The following is a 23746-nucleotide window of genomic DNA, read 5'->3' on the forward strand; positions in this document are numbered from 1 at the left end:
TTCCAATAAAAAATCACCCAATTTAAATCATTTTTCATGCCAATCGTTCCGCAACAGGGCACAGTGGGAATTGTCGGTGGCGGGATCTCGGGGCTTACTTATGCCTACTTTCTCGGTAAGTTGCGGCCGGATCTCAAAATCAGTCTGTACGAGAAGTCGGCCAGATGCGGGGGCTACATCAGATCGAAACGGCTTGGCACCACTGAATACGATTCCCGCGCCAACCAGGACTACACCATTCTGGAGAAAGGACCGCGCACCCTCCGCGGAGAAAGTCCCGGCGTTTTGCTGATTCTGGACCTGCTCTTCAAATGCAATGCCCAGAACGAACTCCTTGGCATCTCGCGAAACTCATTGGGTAATAGAAAATATTTACTGAGTCCCTACTCTGACACAGAGGGCCATTCGGGGAAATTGAGTCCTGTTCCGTACTCGTTCTCTTCCTTTTTGCGGTTTCTGTTCGACCCGCTCGGCAAGGGTGTTTTGTTTGGCCTGCTCAAGGAGCCTTTTGTGAGGTCCAAATCCACGCCTGACGAGACGGTGGAGCAGTTCGTCTCGAGGAGGTTCAACAAATCTGTGTCCGACAACGTTGTGAGCGCCATTATGCATGGGATTTACGCGGGAGACGTTTCTCAACTAAGTGCTGTCAGCGTGCTGTCGCGGCTGGTGGACATTGAGCGCCAGCACGGGTCGATCGTCCGCTACGGCGTGTCGCAGCTGCTGCAGAGTCTGAAAAAACAGACCCCCAATCAGCTTGCGCCCGAGGTCGAACTGTACGCGAAGGTGTTCAGGCCGGCATTCAACGTGTCGAAGACGGCCCGATTCCTGCGCAAATTCCCCGTGCTCACCATGCACGACGGTCTCGAGTCGCTGGTGACGGTGCTCGAGAAAAACCTGCCTCGCAACGTGTCTGTGCACACAAACACGGCGGTGCGAGGTGTGGCTAAGAAGGACAACGGGCTAGAGCTGACGCTTTCGACGGGCGAAATGGTGCGCGTGGACCATCTACGTCTCACTGTGGACGCCCGGGCAGCAGCTGCGGTGCTGCAGAACGCGGAGATCGGCGCTCTGGTGGCTCCCGTGGAGTACGCGACGGTTGTGCTGGCAAACGTGTATTTGCCCGCTTTGAAGCTGCTGTCGCACCCCGGATTTGGCTTTCTGGTGCCCAAGACGATGCAGGACGAGACTCAGCTGCTAGGAGTGATTTTCGACAGCGACATCGAGCAGAACTCGAGACGGCTATTTTTCTACAACGACGTGAGCGCCGAGCTGACGAGCCCGTCTCCGATCTCGGACGAGAAACTGGCAAAGCTAGCAAAGGCCGTGGCCAACAGGGGTGCCGCGATCACAAACTCATACACGAAGCTGACGCTGATGCTGGGCGGGCATCAGCTCAAGAACGGCGATGACCTGCCGACGCGGTCCAGAGTGCACAAGATCGTGCGTGATGTGCTACTAAGCAAGCTTCATATCGATCTGGACAAGTGCAACGGGACAGAGGTGATTGAGATTGAGTACTGGAGGGACGCGATTCCACAGTACCGTGTTGGCCACGAGGAGATGGTGAGCAAAGTGGTCGGGGCGGTCCGGCATGAATTCGGAGACAGTGTGACGCTGGGCGGAACAACGTTTGGCGATGGCGTGGGGGTTCCGGACTGTGTGGTGCGGTCGTTCAAGGACGCGTACGCTATGACGGTGGGCTCGGAGTTTGGCCGCGAGACTCAACAAAACGGGGTTTTCAACGAAAATCCGAACCCCCAGTCCAAAAAATATGCCACATAGAGATGAAAAATATGCATGCACAGCTTTTTCTGGTAATGGGTGGCGGCAACCCCGGATTTGCGTCATCTTTGTGAAAAGCTGCATGTGTTGTAGGAGTCCGAAGGCTGCCGCGAGTCGGGCGAGGTGAAAAAATAAACGGGGTGACGCGGTGGCTTGTAGGGCAGCATGGTCTGGGGACGGTGAAAACGCATTTAAAAATTTGCTGGTAGAATAGAAAAAAACGGCAACCCCCTAGTTTTACATATTTGATGGATAATATTTATTGGTCATCATGACGGACAAGGTAGTATCCATTACGCAGTACTCTTTGGATCCGGCTCCCGGACTGGCGAACGCCGCGCTGTCTGGCCTGGACACCGCCACGCACAAGGCCGATCCAGACTTGTGCCAGGAGCCGATGCCGATCCCCAAGAAGAGTGCGACCATCAAGACAGATAAGCCCCGTCCCCATGTCTGCGCCACGTGTACGCGCGCGTTTGCCCGGCTCGAACACCTCAAACGGCACGAGCGCAGCCACACCAACGAGAAGCCGTTCCAATGTGCGGCGTGCGGACGCTGTTTTGCACGGCGAGACCTTGTTTTGAGACACCAGCAAAAATTGCACTCGTCGCTGCCGACCAACAACAGGGCTAAGGCGCCGCGCAAGGGCCGCGGCGTCAAGTCGTCTCCGCGCGACGGCGAGATTGTGAGCGACTATCTAAACGACAACATCAACATCGTCCGCAACAACACGAATGCGCAACTGCCTCTGCCCAACAGCGGGAGCCCCTCGCTGGAGGAGGACGAGACCGCCGGCCAGTTCTTCTCGCCGCAGAGCGTGTCTGGCTCCGGTGTCGCCCCCGACGGCACCCCGTCCAGGGGTGCCTCCGTGGACGAGAGCATGGACGCAGACAAAAACAACCGCAGAGCACATCGGCACGCGTCGTTTTCTGCGGCCACTTCCAACTCGTACACGGGCTATACCAACGACGCGCCGCAGCAGGTCCAGTTCAGCTCGCCGCAGCTCAGGTACCACCAGGGCGACCTTGTCTATCTGGACCTGGACAACCTGGACCTCCAGGGGCTGCACGAACACACTGCCAGCGTCCCGCAGGCGGCGCCGCCGGCCATCACCTTGCTGTTCCAGGGCAAGCTCACGAGCCAGGAGTTTGACTTCACCCCGGAAAGCAGCGTTTTCAGCAACAACTCGCTCACAAGCCCGGAAAAAAAAGACAGTAAGCCCTCGACCGATGACGACCGGCATGCCAACGAGGACTGGTTGTTTGAGTTCATCAACGCGCCCATCGAAACAGAGTTCCCGGCCGTGTCCAACCACATCGGGTTCACCGACTCGCCGGCCACCAACAACTCCAACCACTCTCCGTTGTCCAACGACTCCCCAACAAACGATCTCTCGCAGTTCTTCCGTTCCCGGCAACTTGATTTATTCAAACATATTTCGTTTTCCCACCACCAGCAACATCCAGCCCACCCCGGTCGTTTCCCCGAAATGGTGCGCACACATATCATGAACAAGTATCAACTGAAAGCGTCGCAGTTCCCGCAGTCCGACGACCTGAACCACTACCTGGCACTCTACGAAATCGAGTTCGACAAGTACTTCCCGTTCGTTCACATTCCATCGCTGAACGTCGAGCGCGACCTTGAGCAGATTCCGCTGCTGCTTTCGATGGCGGCGATCGGCGCGCTGTACTCGTTCCACGCGCGCAATTCGTCCACGCTCTTCAACTTCTCGAGGTTCCTGATCCACAACTTTATGGAGAGCCAGCTGGCGCAGAATAAATTCAACGAGGTGCCCCTGCACATCACACAGGCGCTGCTGTTGCACATGTTTCTGGGCATGTTCCACAACGACGTCGAAGTGACCAAGCTGACCTCGCGCCAGCTCACTTCGCTGGTGTCGTTGGTCAAGACCACCAAGCTGGACATGCCCGTGGAAACGTTCCAGCTCCCGCCAACCATCACGACCGAGATTTCCGGCAACTCCAGCCTTGTGAGGTCGTGCTACGAATACTTCATCAGAGCGCAGAGCCGAATTCGCACCGTCCACTGTCTCCATTACCTTTGTGTGCTGTTTGGGACGCTGATCGGGTCTAATATCCAGCTCACCGCAGATGACATCAGATGCGGGTCTCCGTGCTCACTGGAGAGCCTGTGGAAAAGCAAGACCGAACTGGACTGGCTGGCGGTCCTCAAAGAGAACAACGTGCGCATCGACTCGAAGTTCTCGCTCATCCAGCTCAGCAACGGGTTCAACTCGTACAAAGACCTCTGGCGTGACTTGAACAACCACACACTCGACAAGGAAATTGGGCTCCGATGTCTCTTGTCGCTGCTGATGTCCTTGAACGGAGATATCCATCGCCAGCGCCAGGAACTGGCCAACTCCAATAAGAGCGTCGAAGCCAACATGGCAGAATGGAGACTGGAAATTAGACCTCAGCTGGAGAGCATCATCAAGTCGTGGGAAAGCTGTTTCATCCGCAACGGCGGACCGATAGTCCCGCGCGGGCAGAACCTGCACACCATCAGCCAGAGTCCTGTCCTGAAGCTGATTCTGCCGCTCCTGTCATTTGCAAAAATATGCAAATGCGTCTACATTTCTCCAATTCTGAAAAAGGTCTGGTACAGAGACTGGGATGGCATGAACACGGAAATCAAAAACCTCACCGGCGACCTGGAGGCTCTGCGGGACTCTATCAACTACTCGCTCGACATAATCAATCTCTGGGTCGAGATCATCTCCATCACCAACGATGCAGAAAAAACGTCTGTCAGAACGCCGATTTTCTTTTTGACGTGCCTGTTCACGTCCGCGCTTCTCATTTCCGAATACCTCTACACTACCGAAGAATGGGCCATCAACTACCTGTCGGCGCCAGAAAAATACAACGACCTCACTACAGCCGACAGAGTGCTCTGGCTCCGTACGGAGACCATCTTCAAGAAGGTGGAAGAAAACTTGCTACCAAAAGGGTCCAACAACTCGTCGTACTCTGAATTCTTGCGCATTCAAGCTAACGGCGCGTTGGATGTCGAGATCCTGGACGACGAAATAGCCAGACTGGCTTTGGAGCCAGGAGACCTGCGGCCAATTGCCCAGATCATGATGAGTGCTAGGTTGAGCTCGAGATGCTTGTCTTTGGGAGTCCGTATTTTGGCTGATGCGCCGGTGTGGCCTATTGCTCTCGTTTTTGCCGAGGCTTTGAAAGCTCGCGCCACAGCAATTCACCACACGCAATCCCGTTTCAGTCCAGGATCGTCCCGCTAAAGTGACGTTATATAATGTTTGCATGAATAAGAAAATTTCTTTGGAAAAAAAAATAAAAAAAAAAAAAATTAATGCGATCAAGCCTTCAGTCTTTTTTTATGACAAGTTCAAAATTGACCGGTAGGCAGCTCTACGACAAGCTCGGCCGTCCGAAAAAGGTGGTTGCACCAATGGTGGACGGTTCGGAGCTTGCATGGCGCATGATATCCAGGAAGTACGGCGCTGACCTGTGCTATTCCCCTATGCTTCATTCTCGGCTTTTTGCGACAGACGATAAGTATCGTGAGAAAATGTTTGGCCCGATGGATGGCTCCGAAGCAGACAGACCCTTGATTGTGCAGTTCTGTGCAAACGACCCCGATTTCCTTCTTCAAGCCGCCAAGCACGTTGAGGACAGATGCGATGCCGTGGACTTAAACCTGGGGTGTCCTCAAGGAATAGCGCGCAAGGGCCATTACGGGTCTTTTTTGATGGAGGACTGGGACCTCATTTCCAAACTGATCAATACCTTGCACAGAAACCTCAAAATCCCAGTGACGGCTAAAATCAGGGTCTACGACGATTGGGACAAGAGTCTCGCGTACGCAAAGATGTGTCTGGATGCTGGAGCACAATTTCTCACCGTTCATGGGCGGACGCGTGAGATGAAGGGACAGAAAACCGGCTTTGCGAACTGGAAGCTCGTGAAGTACATCAAAGACAATCTGCCTCCAGAGACTGTTTTTCTGAGCAACGGGAACATTTTGTATCCGGACGACATTGACCGTTGCATTAAAGAGGTTGGCTGCGACGCGGTGATGTCTGCAGAGGGGAACTTATACAACCCGGGCATTTTTTGGACGGAGACCGAGGATATTGAGAAACAATTCCCGCGAATAGACCGGTTTGTGCGCGAGTATTTTGACGTTGTTGCCCGGTGTGAGGGCTCGGAGAGCCGCCGGTGTTTCAAGTCGCACTTGTTCAAATCGTTGCGCAACTTTTTGAGCATCCACACCGACGTTCGTGCCGAGATCGCCAAACTGAGCAGAAACTCGCCGCTGGAGGAGTTTGAGGCGGTGGTGAAAATGATAGAGGATGTGGTCGCCAAGATCTACCAGCAGGACAACATTGCCGAGCTCGACCAGGTGCGTGTGGGCGAGGTTGAGACCTGGGGCGGCCGGTACAGAGAGGTGCCATACTGGCGGCTGCAGCCGTATTTCCGCCGCGTGGACGGCAAGGACGGCCGGGAGGTCATCCAGGACAGCATGAAGCGCGTGATGGAGAGCGAGGAGGCGGTCAAGAGGCAAAAACTGGAGGGTGTTAAATAGAGTAATTGTATATCGCAACCACACCTAGCTCCTGAAAATTTAAATATTCAATTATTCATGTCCTTGAGACGGCTATTTTCCACCACACGGCAGGTGCGGGCGTTTCCGTTGGCGGTGAGCGACCTGCTGGCGCGGCACTCAATCGATACACGTGTCGGGGATTTTGAGGCCGACGCCAACGAGCCAATTATTGATCATTTGCGACGTCGGTCGCTGATCGAGACGGTGGTCAACGAAGACCACCTGGCCCGGCTGGCCCGCGAAAAAACGCTCGGTCTGTATTGCGGAGCAGACCCAACGGCAAAGTCGTTGCATCTGGGCAACCTGCTTCCGCTGATGGTTCTTTTGCACTTCAATCTCCGGGGACACAGTATCACAGCCCTGGTGGGAGGAGCCACCGGAACGGTTGGTGATCCGTCAGGGAAAACGACGGAGCGCGCGCAGATGGAGCAGCAGGAGCGGCTGGACAACGTGGCGCGTATCGAGGCGCAGTTCGAGCAGTTTTTCTCCAACGGCCGTCGCTACGCTGCCAGTCGCAACCATTTGCTGGACAGGCGCCACGGCGAGGTTGCCGTGCGCAACAATCACGATTGGTGGAAAGATATGGGGTTTCTGGAGTTTCTGGCCAGATACGGCCGGTTCATCAGAGTAAACCAGATGCTTTCGAGAGAGTCGATCAGAAGCAGACTGGATTCTGAGCAGGGCATAGGCTTCAACGAGTTCACGTACCAGTTGCTGCAGGCCTACGATTTCTACTATTTGAATGAAAACCACGGCGTTGACGTTCAGGTGGGCGGAAACGATCAGTACGGCAACATTGTTGCCGGCTTGGATTTGATAGACAGACTGCACCCTGGCGAGAGGAAAAAAGCGTTTGGCGTCACTGTGCCGCTGCTGACGACCGCGAACGGTGTGAAGTTCGGCAAGAGCGCCGGCAATGCCGTCTTCATCGACAAGAGCCTCACTCCGTCGTTCCAATTGTACCAGTTTCTGTACAACACGCTGGACGAGGACGTTGCGAAGCTGCTGTATAAATTTTCGCTGCTGCCAACGGCGCTGATCGAGCGCGTGTGCGAATTTCACCGGCACAACCGGGCGCTGCGGCTGGGCCAGCGCCTGCTGGCGGTGGAACTATGCGACCTTCTCCACGGCAACGGAGAGGGCCGAGCAAACATGGTGATTAGCGACGCACTGTACGAAGACACAGAGCTGGACGTCGACGAGGTTCTGGCCGCATTCCGTCGACAAAACATGATCACGGCGGTCGGCAAGGAGGAACTCGCGAGCGTGGGGGATCTTCTGCACCGCAAGCTGGCGGGCGTGTCGAAAAAGGAGATCAAACGACTGCTGGCGGGCGGCGCAGTTTCTGTCGGCAAGCAGCGCGTCAAGCTGAGCCGGTGGGACGACCCGGTCGACAGAAACCTCGTTGTCGACGGCCGGCTGCTGCTGATCCGCACGGGCAAGCAAGTCCACGTGTTTGAGGTGAAATAGAGCTGTAAATAAATTATCCACTGCCCTTGCTGTGTCTGAACAGTTTCATGCTGAGCCATGACACGACGCACCAGATCCACAAAATGACAAAATTCAGAGCAAACGCGTAAAGATAGTAGCTGTCGATGATCTCGTTGCCCTCGCCGTCCAGCACTTTCCACTGCGAGAGCCACTTGGCGGCGCTGGTGCTGGAGAACACCCAGCCCCAGGCCCCGACCACAGTGCCGATGCTCACCACGAAAACGGCCCAGCTGACCGCCAAGATAAGGTAGCCATACAGCCGCAGTTTCTCGCCCACAAGCTCCTTCTGCAGCGCGCAGGGGTTGTAATGGACCGAGTGTGTGTTTCTGTGTTTGGATCGAGGCATGGAAAAATAATATTTATGGAAATCTCTCAGCTGGCAGAATTATTTAAGCAGAAATACGCCCAACAGCAGCGCCAGACCATTCGCAGGCTGCTCGCAGAGCGCCGGCCCAGCAGTCGTCCGTTTGGACAACAGCTCGCCGTGATCAGCCGGCTCATGGACAAGTACGCCGACGAAGAGGCCCAGAGCGCCGCCCTCGACGTGGTGCTGCAGTCGGGCGTGTACGAGCGGCTGGAGAACCACGCCGACGAGCCAGACTACACGGACCGGCTGGTCAGAGCGCTGCTGGAATGGTACAAGAACGATTTTTTCACGTGGATTAATCGGCCCCCTTGTCCCTGCGGCAACGCAGACCAGACAAAGATACAGCCGCTCCCGCCGGTGGGGCCATACAAAAAAGAGCACTTCGACGGCCGTGCGGACATCATTGAGCAGTACAGGTGCGCGGAGTGCTCCCAAACCATCGAGTTCCCGCGCTACAACAACCCAAAGACGCTGCTCTCGTTCCGCAAAGGACGCTGCGGAGAGTGGAACAACTGCTTTATTCTGATCCTGTGCGCGCTCGGGCTCAAGGCGCGGTACATTTGGAACGCAGAAGACCATGTGTGGTGCGAATACTACTCGCAGTACCTCAAACGGTGGGTCCATCTCGACAGCTGCGAAAACCAGTTCGACAACCCGACGCTTTATTGCGATGGCTGGGGCAAAAAGATGTCGTACGTGTTTGCCGTGAGTGCGACGTATATTGCGGACGTGTCGCCCAAATACATCAAAAAGGGCCAGTTGCCCAGAAACAGGCTCGGAGAATACGAGCTGGCAGACACGCTAGCGTACATTAATCTGAGCAAATGGATCGGCATGGACGACGACGACCTGCTTGCGACGCTGGCAGACTTCATTAACGACTACAAGAGCCGGCGCGGGAGCCAACGTCCCACGCCCAGCGGGCCTCTCGTGCCGCGACAGAGCGGTGCTCCCGAATGGAGGCGTTCTCGCGGCGAGGATGGATTACGTAAGCACTAATGGGAGATTATGGCGGTGTAGAGCTTAAAAAAAATTTAGGAAAAATATTTCAGATACATTATAGAGTACCACCCCCTTGGACGTCAACCAGCATGTCATATTCGCTAGTCATAGACTTCCAGCAGTACCTTAAAATTTATCGGGAGATTCAGGCCCAGTTTCCGGGCCGTCTTGTTCCAGATCCGTACCTTTTTGATAAGAATATTTCCAACTCTGCCAACTTATCGAACATAGCACTCCATTTTTTCGACATTAACGCCACTGCCGCCTACGTGTGTGCTCTGAGGCCGCTTGTGGTGGAGGTGGTGTCGCGTATTGCGAGCAACGATGCGATCGAAAGAGCGTATTTGAATCGCCGCAACAAGTCTGTGTCTGTTGCAGGTTCTGCGGCCCTGAGCAGTCTGTCCAAGATCGGCACGAGCTGTGCGGAAACTTTGACAATTATCGAGTACTATTTGCAGAAAAACCAGTTTTTCAGCATGATCGACATCGAGACCATCGACCAGCACGAACTACAGTCCATCTTGCTGTCTTTTTACAGGCTTCTGACTGCGCATAGGGACAAGTTCCACCGGTACGTGGACTCTGCACTTTTACACTCCATAATTAGTTCTGAGAAGTCATCTTCGGTGAACAAGCTGCTTGCAATCAAGATCCTTGCCATCCACCTGTTTCTGTCCGAGAAGGTGGCGGCTGAAATGATCCACAACCATATTGGTCGAGGCCCTTTTTTGGGCGTCTATGAGGGCGTGGACCAGATCGACTACGAGTTTGTTGCCTTATATGAGGCCCAAAGGCTTGCTGATATGCTGAAATACCCGAGTTTGAAGCCCGCACGCGCGGAAAATAAGTATACCGTCAAATTTGTGCAGCAAGACTTTTCTGCCGGTGCGACGATCGTGGCTGACGTGGTGATCCCCAACATTTGCGGCTTGATGCGCGGCAGAACAGAGGAAGTTGCTAGGTCCGAGTTTGTGCCGCTTCCCAAGTCTCTTGCCTCTATGAACCAGCTGGCGCAATGCATACAGAGGTCCGAGCCTGTGCTGCTGGTAGGCCGCTCGGGAACGGGCAAGACGTTTCTGATCAACGAGGTGGCCAGAATGTTGCAGCTGGACACAATGGTGAAGATCCATCTGAACCAGCAAACGGACTCGAAGCTGCTTCTCGGAACGTACTCATCGGGAGCCAAGCCGGGCACTTTTGAATGGAAAAACGGCGTTTTGACCACAGCCGTCAAGGAAGGCCGTTGGGTGCTTGTGGAGGACATCGACAAGGCGCCGAACGAGGTCTTGTCGATCTTGCTCAGCCTGCTCGAAAAAAGAGAGCTCACCATTCCATCTCGAGGCGAGGTGATTAAGGCGGCAAACGGGTTCCAGTTGATCTCGTCGCTGCGTGTGGCAGGCGATTTGCGCAAGATCACCTTGCACGACATGATTGGTTTGCGGCTGTGGAACGTTGTAGAGCTTGAGGAGCTGGACACAAAAGAGCTGCGCACGATTCTGGACACCAAGTTCCCGCTGCTGGCAAACTTCACCGCCATGTTCATCAAGTGTTTCCAAAGCGTGAGGGAGCTGTACGACTCACGCAAGTTTTTGAGCATGAACAGGGGCGCACAGCCCAGAGCTCTCACGATCCGAGATCTAATGAAACTGTGCAGACGGTGCACGCGGATTCTGGAGGACCGGCACGTAGACAGCGCCAGTCTGCTTCCGGAGGAGGTGTTTGACCTGATTTTCCAGGAAACAGTGGACTGTTTCACGAGCTCGATAGTGGAGCGCAGTCCGATTGAGGCCGTCGTCCAGGCCGTTGCCGTGTGTCTGGAGGTGCCGACGTCGCGGGCAACGGTGCATCTGAACAAGCACGTGCCGTCATTTGAGGAATACCCCGACGCTGTGTCTGTGGGGCGGGCACACCTGCGCAAAAAGACGGCCCTTGGGCTGAAGCCGGCGCGCAAGAGCACAGCATTTGCGCGGACCAACCATTGTCTGCGGCTGATGGAGAAGATCGGCGTTGGTGTCGCGTTGTGCGAGCCGCTGCTGCTTGTTGGAGAGACGGGAACGGGCAAGACGACGATTGTCCAGGAGATGGCGCGGCTGCTCAACAAAAAACTCACCGTGATCAACGTGTCGCAGCAGACCGAGGTGGGCGACCTGCTTGGCGGGTTCAAGCCGGTGACAACCAAGAGTCTGGCGATCCCGCTGCAGGAGGACTTCGAGGAGCTGTTCCGGCGGTCGTTTTCCGTGAAGAAGAACGAGCAGTTCCTCAAACTGCTGGCAAAAATGTTCAACAGAGCGCAGTGGAAGGGCGTTGTGCGGCTGTGGCGCGAGGCGTTCAAGATGGCCGAGACGCTGTTTGCAAAGCAGGACGACGAGCTCGCGAAAAAACGCAAGCTCAACGACACCGACAAGGCCGCTCTGATGGCCGAGTGGCGGGCGCTGTATGAACGGGTGCGCGAGTTCGAGAAACAGGCCAGCTCTGCCGACAAGTCGCTCGTGTTCAAGTTTGTCGAGGGCTCGCTGGTGCACGCTGTGCGTAGCGGCGACTGGGTGCTGCTGGACGAAATGAACTTGGCGGCACCAGAAACGCTGGACAGCGTGGCAGAGCTGCTGAACGAGGAGACTGCGCAGCGCAACCTGCTGCTGTCGGAGAAGGGAGACGTCGAGAGCGTCAAGGCGCACCCCGATTTCCGCATTTTCGGCTGCATGAACCCTGCTACCGACGTGGGCAAGAAAGACTTGCCCGAAGGTATACGCTCGCGGTTCACCGAGATCTACGTGCACTCGCCCGACCAGGACATTGCAGACCTGCTCATGATCATCGACAGCTACATTGGCCGCTACGCGCTGGCCGACGAGTGGGTCGGCAACGACGTGGCGGAGCTGTATCTTGCGGCAAAGCGGCTCGCCGACACAAATCAGATCGTCGACGGCAGCAACCAGAAGCCGCACTTCAGCGTGCGCACGCTCACGCGCACTCTGCAGTACGTGCGGGACATCGTGGCGATCTACGGTCTCAGGCGGTCGCTGTACGAGGGCTTTTGCATGGCGTTCTTGACGCTGCTGGACGCCGAGTCGGAGGCCAAGCTGCGGCCGCTGATCGAAAAACACACGATCCAGCGGCTGAAAAACGCCCGGTCCGTGCTGGCACAGGTTCCTGCAGACCCATCGAGCGACACGCAGCGCTACGTGCAGTTCAAGCACTACTGGATGCGCCGTGGCCCCCACGAGCCCGAGCAGCAGCCGCACTACATCATGACGCCGTTTGTGGAAAAGAATCTGATGAACCTTGTGCGCGCGTCCAGCGGCCGGTTCCCTGTGCTGATCCAGGGTCCAACCTCGGCGGGCAAGACCTCGATGATCAGCTATCTCGCGAAAATCACGGGGCACACGTTTGTCCGCATCAACAACCACGAACACACCGACTTGCAGGAGTATCTGGGCACGTATGTGTCGGACGACACGGGCAAGCTTGTTTTCCGCGAGGGCGTGCTGGTGGATGCGTTGCGCAAGGGCCATTGGATCGTGTTGGACGAGCTCAACCTCGCGCCGACAGACGTGCTCGAGGCGCTCAACAGACTGCTCGACGACAACAGAGAGCTGTTCATCCCGGAAACCCAGGAGGTGGTGCGGCCGCACCCAGACTTTATGCTGTTTGCCACGCAGAACCCGCCAGGGCTGTACGGGGGCAGAAAAGTGCTGTCCAAGGCTTTCCGCAACCGGTTTCTGGAGCTGCACTTTGACGACATTCCGCAGGACGAGCTGGAGATTATCTTGCGCGAACGCTGCCAGATTGCGCCTTCGTACGCGCACAAGATCGTCGAGGTGTACAAGGAACTGTCTGTACAGCGGCAGAGCACGCGGCTGTTCGAAAAGAAAAACTCGTTTGCCACGTTGCGCGACCTGTTCCGCTGGGCCTTGCGCGACGCGGTCGGGTATGAGCAGCTCGCTGCCAACGGGTATATGCTGCTGGCCGAACGTGTGCGGCGGCCAGAGGAAAAAGAGGTGGTCAAGACCGCGATCGAGAGGGTGATGCGTGTTAAGCTTGACATGGATGCACACTACGCCCAGCTCGAGCAGCAGGAACTTGCGCCACTGTTGCAACGGCCGGGACCGGTGGTCTGGACCAAGGCCATGCGCCGGCTCGCTGTGCTGGTAGCCCAGTCTATCAAGTACAAGGAGCCGTTGCTGCTCGTGGGTGAGACCGGGTGCGGGAAAACAACGGTCTGCCAGCTGGTAGCTGAGTTCTACGGCAAGGAACTGGTCGTTGTCAATGCACACCAGAACACCGAGACGGGCGATTTGCTTGGATCGCAGAGACCAATCAGAAATAGACAGAGACTCAAGGAAAACCTCGAGGCGGGTCTGCGCAGTGTGCTGGCCGCGCACGGCGCCACGTATGAGGGCCTAGAGCCCGCTATGGACGTCTACAACGATTTGCGGCGTCAAGGGACGCTTTCTGATCAGGAAATTACAACCATAGAGAAGCTGCAGGCTGCGTCGCGCGTGCTTTTCGAGTGGTTCGACGGCCCGCTGGTCACGGCGATGAAAAACGGCTCTTTCTTTTTGCTTGATGAGATCTCGCTGGCGGACGACTCTGTTCTTGAAAGATTGAACTCTGTGCTGGAGCCTGAACGCAGTCTGCTGCTTGCCGAAAAGGGCAGCGAGGACGCTGCCGTGGTGGCCGACGAAAACTTCCAGTTTTTCGCCACGATGAACCCGGGCGGCGACTACGGCAAGAAAGAGTTGTCGCCAGCGCTGCGGAATAGATTCACCGAAATATGGGTGCCATCGATGGAGAGTTTTGACGACGTGCGGCAGATCGTCGAGTCGCAACTGGCGCCGGGAAATCGCCACCTGGCAGATGCCGTGGTACGCTTTTCGGAATGGTACGGCCTGCGACTGGGCAATGGCTCAGCCACGAGCGGCGTCATCTCGCTCAGAGACATTTTGGCGTGGGTCACGTTCATCAACTCGGCCACCGCCAACGGAACGGCGCCTCCTGCGGCCCTGCTGCACGGCGCGTGTATGGTGTTTATTGATGGGCTGGGAACGAACAACACCGCCTTTCTCGCCGACAACGAGGCACGTTTACGCCAGACAAAACTCGAGTTTGTGCAGAAGCTCGCCGAGTTTAGCGGTTTGGACTTGCAACCGCTGTACACGGCACCTTGTGAGGTTCACGTGACCGAGCACCACGTGACATGCGGCGAGTTCCGGGTATCGAGGGTGTCTTCTAGTGAGGACTCGAATTTCAACCTAACTGCACCAACGACGGCTGCGAATGCAATGCGTGTGGTGCGTGCAATGCAGATCCACAAGCCGATCCTGCTTGAGGGCAGTCCCGGCGTGGGAAAGACCAGTCTTGTTTCCGCGCTGGCCGCGGCGGTAGGCAAAAGTCTTACGCGGATCAATCTTTCCGAACAGACGGACCTGATCGATCTGTTTGGATCGGATTCGCCTGTTGAAGATGGCGAGGCCGGCGAGTTTAGATGGCGCGATTCCCCGTTTTTGCGTGCCATGAAGCGTGGCGATTGGGTTTTGCTCGACGAGATGAACTTGGCGTCGCAGTCTGTCCTGGAAGGGTTGAACGCCTGTCTCGATCACCGTGGTGAGGCATATATCCCCGAGTTGGACAGAAGTTTCCGCAGCCACCCAGAATTTATGGTGTTTGCGGCTCAAAACCCACAGCACCAGGGAGGAGGCAGAAAAGGTCTGCCCAAATCGTTTGTGAATCGGTTCTCGGTGGTTTATGTGGAGATGCTGACAGAGGTAGACCTAAAGATGATTGCACGTCATTTGTATCCAGAGCTGGATCACAATGTGAGTGACAAGCTGGTGGAATTTGTTTCGCTGCTGGAAAAAGAGGTGGTGCTCCAACGTAAATGGGGAGCTGTTGGTGGGCCGTGGGAGTTTAATTTGCGGGACACTCTGCGGTGGCTCTCGCTTATGAGCTCGCAGAGCCTGCTAGAGTCGCCAACTCCTGGTGATTTTTTCGAGATGGTGGTTCAGCACCGTTTCCGCACGGCTGCCGACAGAGCGCGCGCACAGGAGCTGTACGAGCAAGTGTTTGGTGCCAGAGCTTCAACTGCGCCGTACTATCAGCTGACGGTGGATCACGTGCAGTGCCAGGCCGAACTTGTGTCGCGCAATAGACTGAACCAGTATCTCGCCGACGACAAGCTAAGTCCGCTGCAGTGCAATTTCACCGCGCTGGAGACGCTGCTGCGATGCGTCAAGAAACAGTGGCCGCTGATTCTTGTCGGCCCCACAAACGCAGGCAAGACCGAGCTGATCAGGTTTGCAGCCGGCGTCGTCGGCACGCGGCTATACGAGTTCTCGATGAACAACGATATTGACAGCATGGACATCCTGGGCGGCTTCGAACAGGACGACCTGTCACGTGAGATTGCCGAGTTTGCGCAGGATCTGCAGGCGTATTTGATGGAGGCCGCCGCGTACAATTTTCTATCTAGCTCAGGCGACACGGCCGTTCTGCAGCACACGCTGCGGTTCATCGACTACTTAGCTACGCACGAGATTTCTAAGGCGCAGTTCAGCCAGTTGCAACAGCATTTTGTCGTGCTACAGCAGTCCGTGGCATCGGACATGTTCCAGCAATTGGAAGCCCGGTACAGGGGTTTATGCGAAAAGCTTGGCCAGGGCGACAAGATCAAGTTCCGTTGGTTTGACAGTCTCCTCGTGCAGGCCGTTGAAAAAGGTCACTGGCTTGTGCTGGACAACGCCAACCTGTGCAGTCCGAGCGTGCTGGACAGGCTGAACTCGCTGCTGGAAATGGATGGCTCGCTGGTCATTAATGAGTGCACTGACGCCGACGGCAACCCCCGCCATTTGCGCCCACATCCTGGGTTCCGGCTATTTTTAACTGCCGATCCAAGATATGGCGAGCTCTCGCGTGCTATGCGCAACAGAGGCATTGAAATCTACCTCGAACAGATGGAGCAACGTGCCACGCGCTTCGACAGACGGCTGCTGGCACGGGACAGTGTTTCGGCACACGTGAGCTCGTACGATGCTGCGGTGGCTCCGCTCGCCGTGCTGGCCGACGTGCTGAGCATATCGGGCGAGCATCTTGCAGACGTTGCAGCGGCAGCGCTTCCAATGTGGTCGCACGCGAAGGTTTCTGCGTTGGCTGCGAATGCGGCGAGATTGCCAAACTTTGGGCACATTCGCGCCGCTCTAGAGCAAATTACTGGCCGACTCGACTTCTACCGGTCGCTGCAGCTTCGGCCGCAGATTTCAGAACTGTATGAGGCCGCGCAGACCAACAAGCCCATTAAAGTGGCCGTTGCCGCGCAGTCGCTAAACCCGGTGCTCAACGCCTACATCTTGAACGGTCTGGCCAAGCAACGGCCGCAGCTCGACTCTCCAGAAGCGATCTATTTCTTCCACGTCGTGGGCATGCTCTATAGTGCTCAGGAATTCCTGAAAAAGCTGCACGTGCGCGCCGAAAACGCCAAGGTTACAGAACTCACCTACCTTGAGCGATCGGCAGCACAAGCCGCTGGAAGAACGCTGAAAAACGTGCCGCGACTCAACGTATATGGCCTTGTGCTCGAAATTGCCGACTTTGTGCTCTCGGAGCTCAAGCAAGCGGACTGTCGGTGGACATTTTCGGGCCAGTTCCGGTCCCTGTTCAAGCTGATGTTTATTTGGCAGGGCATTGTGGACTGTTCGACCGTGCAGCACGAAACCAAGTTGCGTATTTACCAAGAAAAAATCCTGGCTTGGCTGGATAATTACACGGGCAACGGCGAGCCTCTGCGTGCCGTGGCGCAGTCGTTCGCCAAGCAGCTGGAGCTCCGCCAAGGCCACTCGATGGCGCTGATCTGGGAAAAGTGCAAGGCTGTGTATCCGGCGACGGCGGAATCGTGGAAGAAGTACCATCTCGTCATCGACGCGACGGCCGAGTTCGACCAGGTCTGTATGGAGCAGTATTCGGAGAATTTCGAAATGGTTGCAAATTTGAGACAGACATTTGTCACGATGCTGGAACAAAGTGTGGCAGGCGGTTCTGTGGATTATTTGGCCGAGATAATGGAGAAAATCGCCGCATTAAAGCAAATCTCAACCTCTTTCTTGAACCCCAGAAAGCACCACTATTCTGCCTTATTCGATCTGATGCTCAACTTTATCGACCTTGCACGTTGCAGCGCCAACCAGCCGCTCGCAATGAGCGCAGAAAACTTGAAACTCGCGCTTCTGGCCGCCAGACCAACGCTCTCGCTCACCAAGTGGAACCAGAGCACGTTCAAGCCGTACCCGCGAATCCTGGATAACCTGTGGGCCGGAGACTCGCAGTCCAAGCTGTCGGGGCTTCTGGGCCAGCAACTGATCGAACAGCTTGTCAGCACCGGCCAGAATATGAAACAGCTCTCTGGAGCAGCCATAGACGAGGCGCTGGCAGATTCAAAGTTCTTACTGCAAACGGTTGTGAAAAACAGCACAGCACTAAATAGCCCGTTGGAAAACCTACGGCAGCTCCTGGTGCACTGGGTCTTGCATATCTGTGCGGCCCACACGGGCAAGACGACGGAATTTGCTGAGCTGAATGATTCTGTTTCTGCCCAGTCCATCGCTGGCTACCAGACTACGCTGCGCGACATGCCGTTCTTTGCGGACATGTTTGCGCACTTTTTTGCTCCCGTGCTGCTCGTCCGCGCCACACGCAGAGACCTCGGCCATGCTTGGGTCCTCTTTGCCTGCGGCATGCTCCACCTGTTCGTGCCAAGCCAGGCCAACGACCCGGCAGTTGCGGATCACGTGATCTACGACGACTACGTGCGGTTGCAACGGCTTGTGACCGGTATTCGCAACTCGTGGGTGGCATATTGCAGCGTCGCGTTTGGCGACAGGGCTGTGCACGTTGAGAATCTGCTGCCGATCGTCGACGAGGCTCCGCCTGCGGCGCCAAAGGTGTATCGGTCGGGCGAACCGATCGAGGCCCTATTTCAGGAATGGACGATCTTTTTGGACTCTGCGGTGAAAAACAGGACTGTGGGGTCGCTGATGGAGGCAGCCGATGCTACGATGGCAAAGAGCACACTTGAGGTGCAGAACCTGCACCGCAACTCAACACAGTTTTTCTTGCGGCTCAGACAGAACTTCAGCGAGTTTGCCGACCTCAACGACGTGCTAGCGGGCTTTGTGTATGCTTTGCGGCTGGGTCTTGATCTTCTTGGTGAGACAGAGCCATGCGATTCGAAACTCTGGCCCGTTGACCCGTCTGTGCTAGGCAATGCCGATAAACTCGCGCAGACGCTGAGGCAGACCAACAAGCTCGTGAAATCGCAGTCGATCGACGCGGTCGACGCAGAGAAGCTGCTTGTGTTTGGGGTCAAGGCACTGCATTTCCAGCGTCAGTGTGCAGCCGACACGGATGAGCTGCTGCAGACGGCGCTGATGACGGCGTATTACCGCTGGAGTATGCGGCGACTCAAACTCGAAGAGCAAGAGTCGAAACAGCACGGCGTGTTCCAGTACGAGGACGCCAGCGTCGATGCTGAAAAGGAGTTTGCGCAGCTGTTCCCTGACGCGGAGATTGAGGTTGCGGGCGGCGCGCAAAAGACGGGATGGGAAGAAGTGTACGCGGAGCTTTCGAGTGCTTTTTGCAGCTACCATTTAGACCGCCCGCTAGGCCTGCAACAGCTGGTGCTGGAAGGCGCGACTGTCGTGGACAGTGTCGGGCAACTATTTGCCCGAGAGAGCTGTGCGGTCAACACACCTTCCCTGCTTGCCAGCTCCATCCTACAGGTGGCCTGTGCCATGGACACGTTTGCCACTAACGAAAACCGTACGCTCGACTTCTACCGCGACTTCAGCCCCCACGAAACTCGCCGCTCGGGCCAGCTCGTGCTCGCCCTGCAAGGTCACGTGAGAGAGCTACTTGAGCAGTGGCCCGAGCACGCAACCTTGCAGCAGCTGTTCCGCATCTGCGAGGAGTATCTGTCGTACCGGGCAGACACGCCGCTGTTCCGGCTGCTGGCGAAAATTGAGCAGATCTACACGTTTGTGAACGAGTGGGAGAAATATGCGCACTCGGGTGTGTCGTTGCAGCGGCACTTCCAGAATCTCGCCGATCTGGTTGTGTCTTGGAGACGGCTGGAGTTGAGTTCATGGAAGGAGATTCTAGCGAACGAGGAGCGCGCCATCGAGACCAGTATGGGCAAGTGGTGGTTCCATTTGTTTGAGAGCGTTGTTGTGCCGGAAAAGCAGGACGTGGCGCAGCTGGTGAGTGCCGTGAATGTGTTTATTTCGCGGGCCTCGCGCGGAGACATGAAACACCGGTTCAGGCTGGTGCAGGCATTTGCAGAGCATGTTAAATCTCAGCAGGAGCTGTATGACGCACTGTACAACGTGCTAGACTTTTTCCAGCCGTTCCTGGTTGCCGTTGAGAACACAGTGACTGAAGAAAAGAAGGTGCTGGAAAAACAGGTCAAGGAAGTCATTTTGCTAGCCAGCTGGAAGGATGTCAACGTCGACGCTCTGAAACAGAGCTCGCGCAAGTCGCACCAGAGCCTCTACAAACTCGTGCGCAGATACCGGGATGTTTTGAACGGCACGGTGGATGATATGATACAGAGTGGACTAAATGCACCGGTGACACAACTTTTGCCAAAAAATATTGGTACCTGCCTTGTTGAGCTTGGAGACATGCCGCCTACAGACATTGCAATGTTCAGGAACATCCGCACTATCCACCGCAACATGGAAACCTATCTTGGTGAACTCGCAGCGGAGTCTGTTGCTCCGTTCTATGAGTTCTGCCACGAGATAATCCAAGCAGCAGAAAAGCTGCGTGCAGAAACGCCAAAAACGCTAACCGACGAGAACAAAAAGCAAGTGGCGGCTCTTAAACAGGAGAAGCGCAAGTTGCTGAGCGACACTTTGAAGGAGCTGCGTCGCAGCGGGCTCAAGCTGCAGACCAACACCAAAACGCAGGCGCTGTTAGCGTCGACGACGGCGGTGCTGGCCAATGCGCGTACGTTCCGCCACACAGCCCTCGAGGGCTGCGATGTGTACTTTTTCCGTGTGCTGGAGCTGCTGCCTCGCTTGCGTGCGGCCGTTGCTAACTGCCACGCGGAGGTGCCCGTGACGGACGCGCAGAAGGCGCTAGCTGCTGCTGAGAACGTGCTGGTGTCGCTAGTTGCGACGCGACACAAGATTGGAGATGTTTGTGCTGCACGGGATGCTGTGGAGAAAGCACTGAGGACCTTGCGCCCTGCCACGACAGACAAGATTATCGGTGTTGATCCATACGCCACACAGGTCGTTGCCATGGTGACCAAGTTGCCCGAGGTGGTTGCCATGGCAACCAAGGTTTCGGAGGTGGCTGCAGGGCTCGAAGCGGGCCCTGTGCTGAAAGTTGAGGACCTGCAACTGGTACTCGAGAACCGGCTGCTCACACAGAGTGACTGGGACAAAGTAAACGTTGCGCGGCGCGGACTCGACTCCCTGCGCACACAGCTAGCCGAGTGGAAACAGACTCATCCAGCACTCGCTTTTATCGCAGACACAGTGCTGGACTGGCTCGATGCGTCGGTCTCGCTCGAGCAGCTGTCGCTGGTCGACCACGATGCCAATGTCTCCGCGGCCGGCAGCGAGTTGTTTGGCTCTGTTCTGGTCAGTATCCAAAAGATCCGGCAGTTGCAGGCGGGAGGATCCGACGACGATGCAGACAACTGGTTTGTGGAGAGCCAGCATCGATTGGCGAAAATGATGGGCCTCTTGTATGGCGATGTGCTGAAGGAGCGGGTTGGCAAATTTGTGCGGTTGTTGGAGCAGTTGCACTACGACGATGACGTTGACGGATCTGTGCGCGGGCTGTTGTACTACGTGGTGCCCGTTTTGGAGCACTACTTCAACGCGACGAGTATTGTGCTGCGCAAGGCGCAGGCCAACTACGTGGGGGTGTCACGTGGTCTTTTTGAGCTGTGCACGCTGCTGCTGAGCGTTGCCACCGACGGGTTCTGCTCGCCGGAAGGGGCCAGCGACGAGGAGTCCGGGCCTGCGGAGAGCGGCACTGGGCTGGGAGACGGCGACGGCGCGATGAACCACTCGAAGGACGTGGAGGAGGATGAGAATCTGGATGATCTTGTTGGCGGAAAGCAGGAGCAAGAAGACAAGGACGAAGAAGCCGATAACGACGACGCGGTCGACGTGGAGGGCGACATGCAGGGCGACCTGGAAGAGATGGACGCTCAGAACGGCGACGACGAAGACGAGGGTGAGAACTCGCAGGAGTCTGCCGACGAGGAGGTTGGCGACGTGGACGATCTGGACCCCAACGCTGTGGACGAGAAGATGTGGGATGAGGAGGCGTCCAGCGAGAAAGAGAAAGAGAAGGACGACCTGAAGGGCCAGGCGGGCGAGGACATGGAGGCCGTGGACGAGGAGAAGCAAGGGGACGGCGACGGAGAGCAGGAAAAGGCCGAGGAGGCGAGCGACGGAGAGCAGGAGGACGTTGGCGAGCAGGAGGACGAAGTCCGCGACGGCGACGACGCAGAGATGCAGGCCGAGCAGGGCGAGGCGCTGGAGCTGCCGGAAGACCTGAATTTGGATGGTGAGGAGGAAAGCGAGCAAGAAGAAGCGGATGATATGGAAATTGATGAGGCAGAGGAGAACGAGGGTGCCGAGGAGGAGGGAGAAGAAGAGAAAGAAGAAGAGAAAGAAGAGAAAGAAAAAGAAGAGGATGCAGAAGAGGAGGCTGACGGTGCGGAGGAAGCTGGAGATGAGGGCGAATTGGCTGAGGAGGAGGCAGAAGAGGCAGCGGAAGGAGAAGCAGAGGAAGGAGATGCAGAAGAGGGAGAAGCAGAGGAGGGAGAAGCAGAGGAAGGCCCAGGGGAGGAGTCTGAGGAGCTCAAGACGGAGCCCGCTGCAGAGGCGGACGCAGCCGACGCAGCAGAGGGCGGTGCGGACAGCGCGCCAGACGCCGTGCGGGACGCAGACTCGGCAGCGGTAGCAGATGACGGCGCGCAGGCCGAGGGCGCCAGCGCCAGCGCAGAGACAGAGCAGGACAACGTGGGCGCGAGCGGCGCGGCACAGGCGCAGGACGCGCAGGAGCAGACGGACCGGTCGCGCGAATCGGCCGCCAGCACGCTCAAGCAGCTCGGCGACTCGCTCAAGGAGTTTTACAGACGGCACCAGGAAATACTGGAGGCAGACGAGGACGCGGCGGAGCAGACGGGCGAGAAGCCGGACGAGTTCCAGCACCTGGACGGAGAGAACGCGCAGAGCGACACCCAGGCCGTGGGAGCTGCGGCGCAGGAGCAGGCAATGAAGATGGACGACGAGATGGAGATCGAGGAGCCGGAACAGGAGCCGAAACAGGAGCCGGAGCAGAAGCAGGAGCCGGAAGCCGCCGAGGGCGGTGACGCGGGCGACGTCGAGGGCGTCGAAGGCGTTGCCGACATTGTGGTGACGGATCGCGCGCGAGACATCAAGCAGGAGCGCGCGCCCGGTCTGCAGACAGACGACGAGATGGACGAGGACTCGGACGAGATCGACGCGGCGATCGACGCAGCCACACCTCGCACCACGGCGATGCGTCCGCTGGAGGAGGCCAGTTTGCTGTGGCAGCGGGCGGACGAGGCGACACGGGAGTTCACGGCGGGGCTGTGCGAGCAGCTACGGCTAATTCTCGAGCCGACGGTGGCCACAAAGCTCAAGGGAGACTACAAGACGGGCAAGCGGCTCAATATGAAGAAGATCATCCCGTACATTGCGTCCCAGTTCCGCAAGGACAAGATCTGGATGCGCAGAAACAAGCCTAGCAAGCGCCAGTACCAGATCATGATTGCCGTCGACGACTCCAAGTCGATGGCCGAGTCGAAAGCCGTCGAGATCGCGTTCCAGTCGATTGCGCTCGTGTCCAAGGCGCTGACGCAGCTCGAGTCCGGCCAGCTCTCGGTCGTCAAGTTTGGCGAGTCTACTGACGTGGTGCATCCGTTCGATGCGCAGTTCACGGCCGATTCAGGCACAAAAGTGTTCCAGCAATTTACATTCGAGCAGACGCGCACCGACGTGCGCAGGCTGGTGGTTACGTCTCTGGAGCTGTTTGCTGCTACCAGGCCGGCTTCGGAGAATCTGTGGCAGCTGGAGATTGTTCTTTCGGACGGGGTGTGCGAGGACCACGACACGATCCGGCGACTGGTGCGGCGCGCGCGCGAAAACCACATTATGCTGGTTTTCGTGGTCATTGACGGCATCGCCAACACAGAGAGCATATTGCAGATGAGCCAGGCTAAATACGTGCCCGACGCGTCAGGCGAGCTCAAACTGCAGGTGGACAAGTACCTGGACACGTTCCCATTCGAATACTACGTGGTTGTGAGTGAAATCGAGGAGCTGCCGGAGATGCTAGCCTCTATTCTGCGCCAGTTCTTTGCCGAGACGGGAGAAAGATAGGTGGTGTAGAGAATAATTATTTGATTAGCTAACATTTTGTAAAAAGAAGTTGTTCGCCTTCTCCTTCCCTCGCGTTCTCCTTCCC

General features: G+C 56.6%; 6 protein-coding genes across 6 annotated transcripts; all 6 read left to right on the plus strand.

The window, feature by feature from the left end:
- Positions 1–63: 63 nt before the first annotated feature.
- On the plus strand, positions 64–1695 carry OGAPODRAFT_40325 (uncharacterized protein; the record flags this gene model as incomplete). The annotated part of the gene is made up of 2 exons (XM_018355390.1): positions 64–1257; positions 1321–1695. Coding segments are annotated over 2 exons (1569 nt in total), but the record flags the coding sequence as incomplete, so codon positions are not given.
- Positions 1696–2172: 477 nt separating this feature from the next.
- On the plus strand, positions 2173–5100 carry OGAPODRAFT_17114 (uncharacterized protein). The gene has a single exon (XM_018354897.1). It carries the CDS (start codon positions 2180–2182, stop codon positions 5051–5053), a length of 2874 nt encoding a protein of 957 aa, XP_018209177.1. The 5' UTR covers positions 2173–2179; the 3' UTR covers positions 5054–5100.
- A 51-nt stretch (positions 5101–5151) lies between these two features.
- Positions 5152–6360, plus strand: OGAPODRAFT_17115 (uncharacterized protein; the record flags this gene model as incomplete). The annotated part of the gene is made up of 1 exon (XM_018354898.1): positions 5152–6360. One exon carries the CDS (start codon positions 5152–5154, stop codon positions 6358–6360), a length of 1209 nt encoding a protein of 402 aa, XP_018209178.1.
- Positions 6361–6424: 64 nt separating this feature from the next.
- Positions 6425–9280, plus strand: OGAPODRAFT_17116 (uncharacterized protein). The gene has a single exon (XM_018354899.1). The coding sequence runs from the start codon at positions 6805–6807 to the stop codon at positions 7849–7851; it is 1047 nt and encodes a 348-aa protein (XP_018209179.1). The 5' UTR covers positions 6425–6804; the 3' UTR covers positions 7852–9280.
- OGAPODRAFT_9745 (uncharacterized protein) lies at positions 8234–9238 on the plus strand (the record flags this gene model as incomplete). Its single annotated transcript, XM_018357952.1, has 1 exon — positions 8234–9238. The coding sequence occupies one exon, from the start codon at positions 8234–8236 to the stop codon at positions 9236–9238; it is 1005 nt and encodes a 334-aa protein (XP_018209180.1).
- Positions 9281–9330: 50 nt separating the features above from the next.
- On the plus strand, positions 9331–23690 carry OGAPODRAFT_95282 (uncharacterized protein; the record flags this gene model as incomplete). The annotated part of the gene is made up of 2 exons (XM_018357713.1): positions 9331–18856; positions 18893–23690. 2 exons carry the CDS (start codon positions 9331–9333, stop codon positions 23659–23661), a joined length of 14295 nt encoding a protein of 4764 aa, XP_018209181.1. The 3' UTR covers positions 23662–23690.
- Between the last annotated feature and the right edge of the window lie 56 nt (positions 23691–23746).

Source organism: Ogataea polymorpha (assembly GCF_001664045.1).
Source record: "Ogataea polymorpha strain NCYC 495 leu1.1 chromosome Unknown OGAPOscaffold_6, whole genome shotgun sequence".
NCBI classification, from domain to species: domain Eukaryota; kingdom Fungi; phylum Ascomycota; class Pichiomycetes; order Pichiales; family Pichiaceae; genus Ogataea; species Ogataea polymorpha.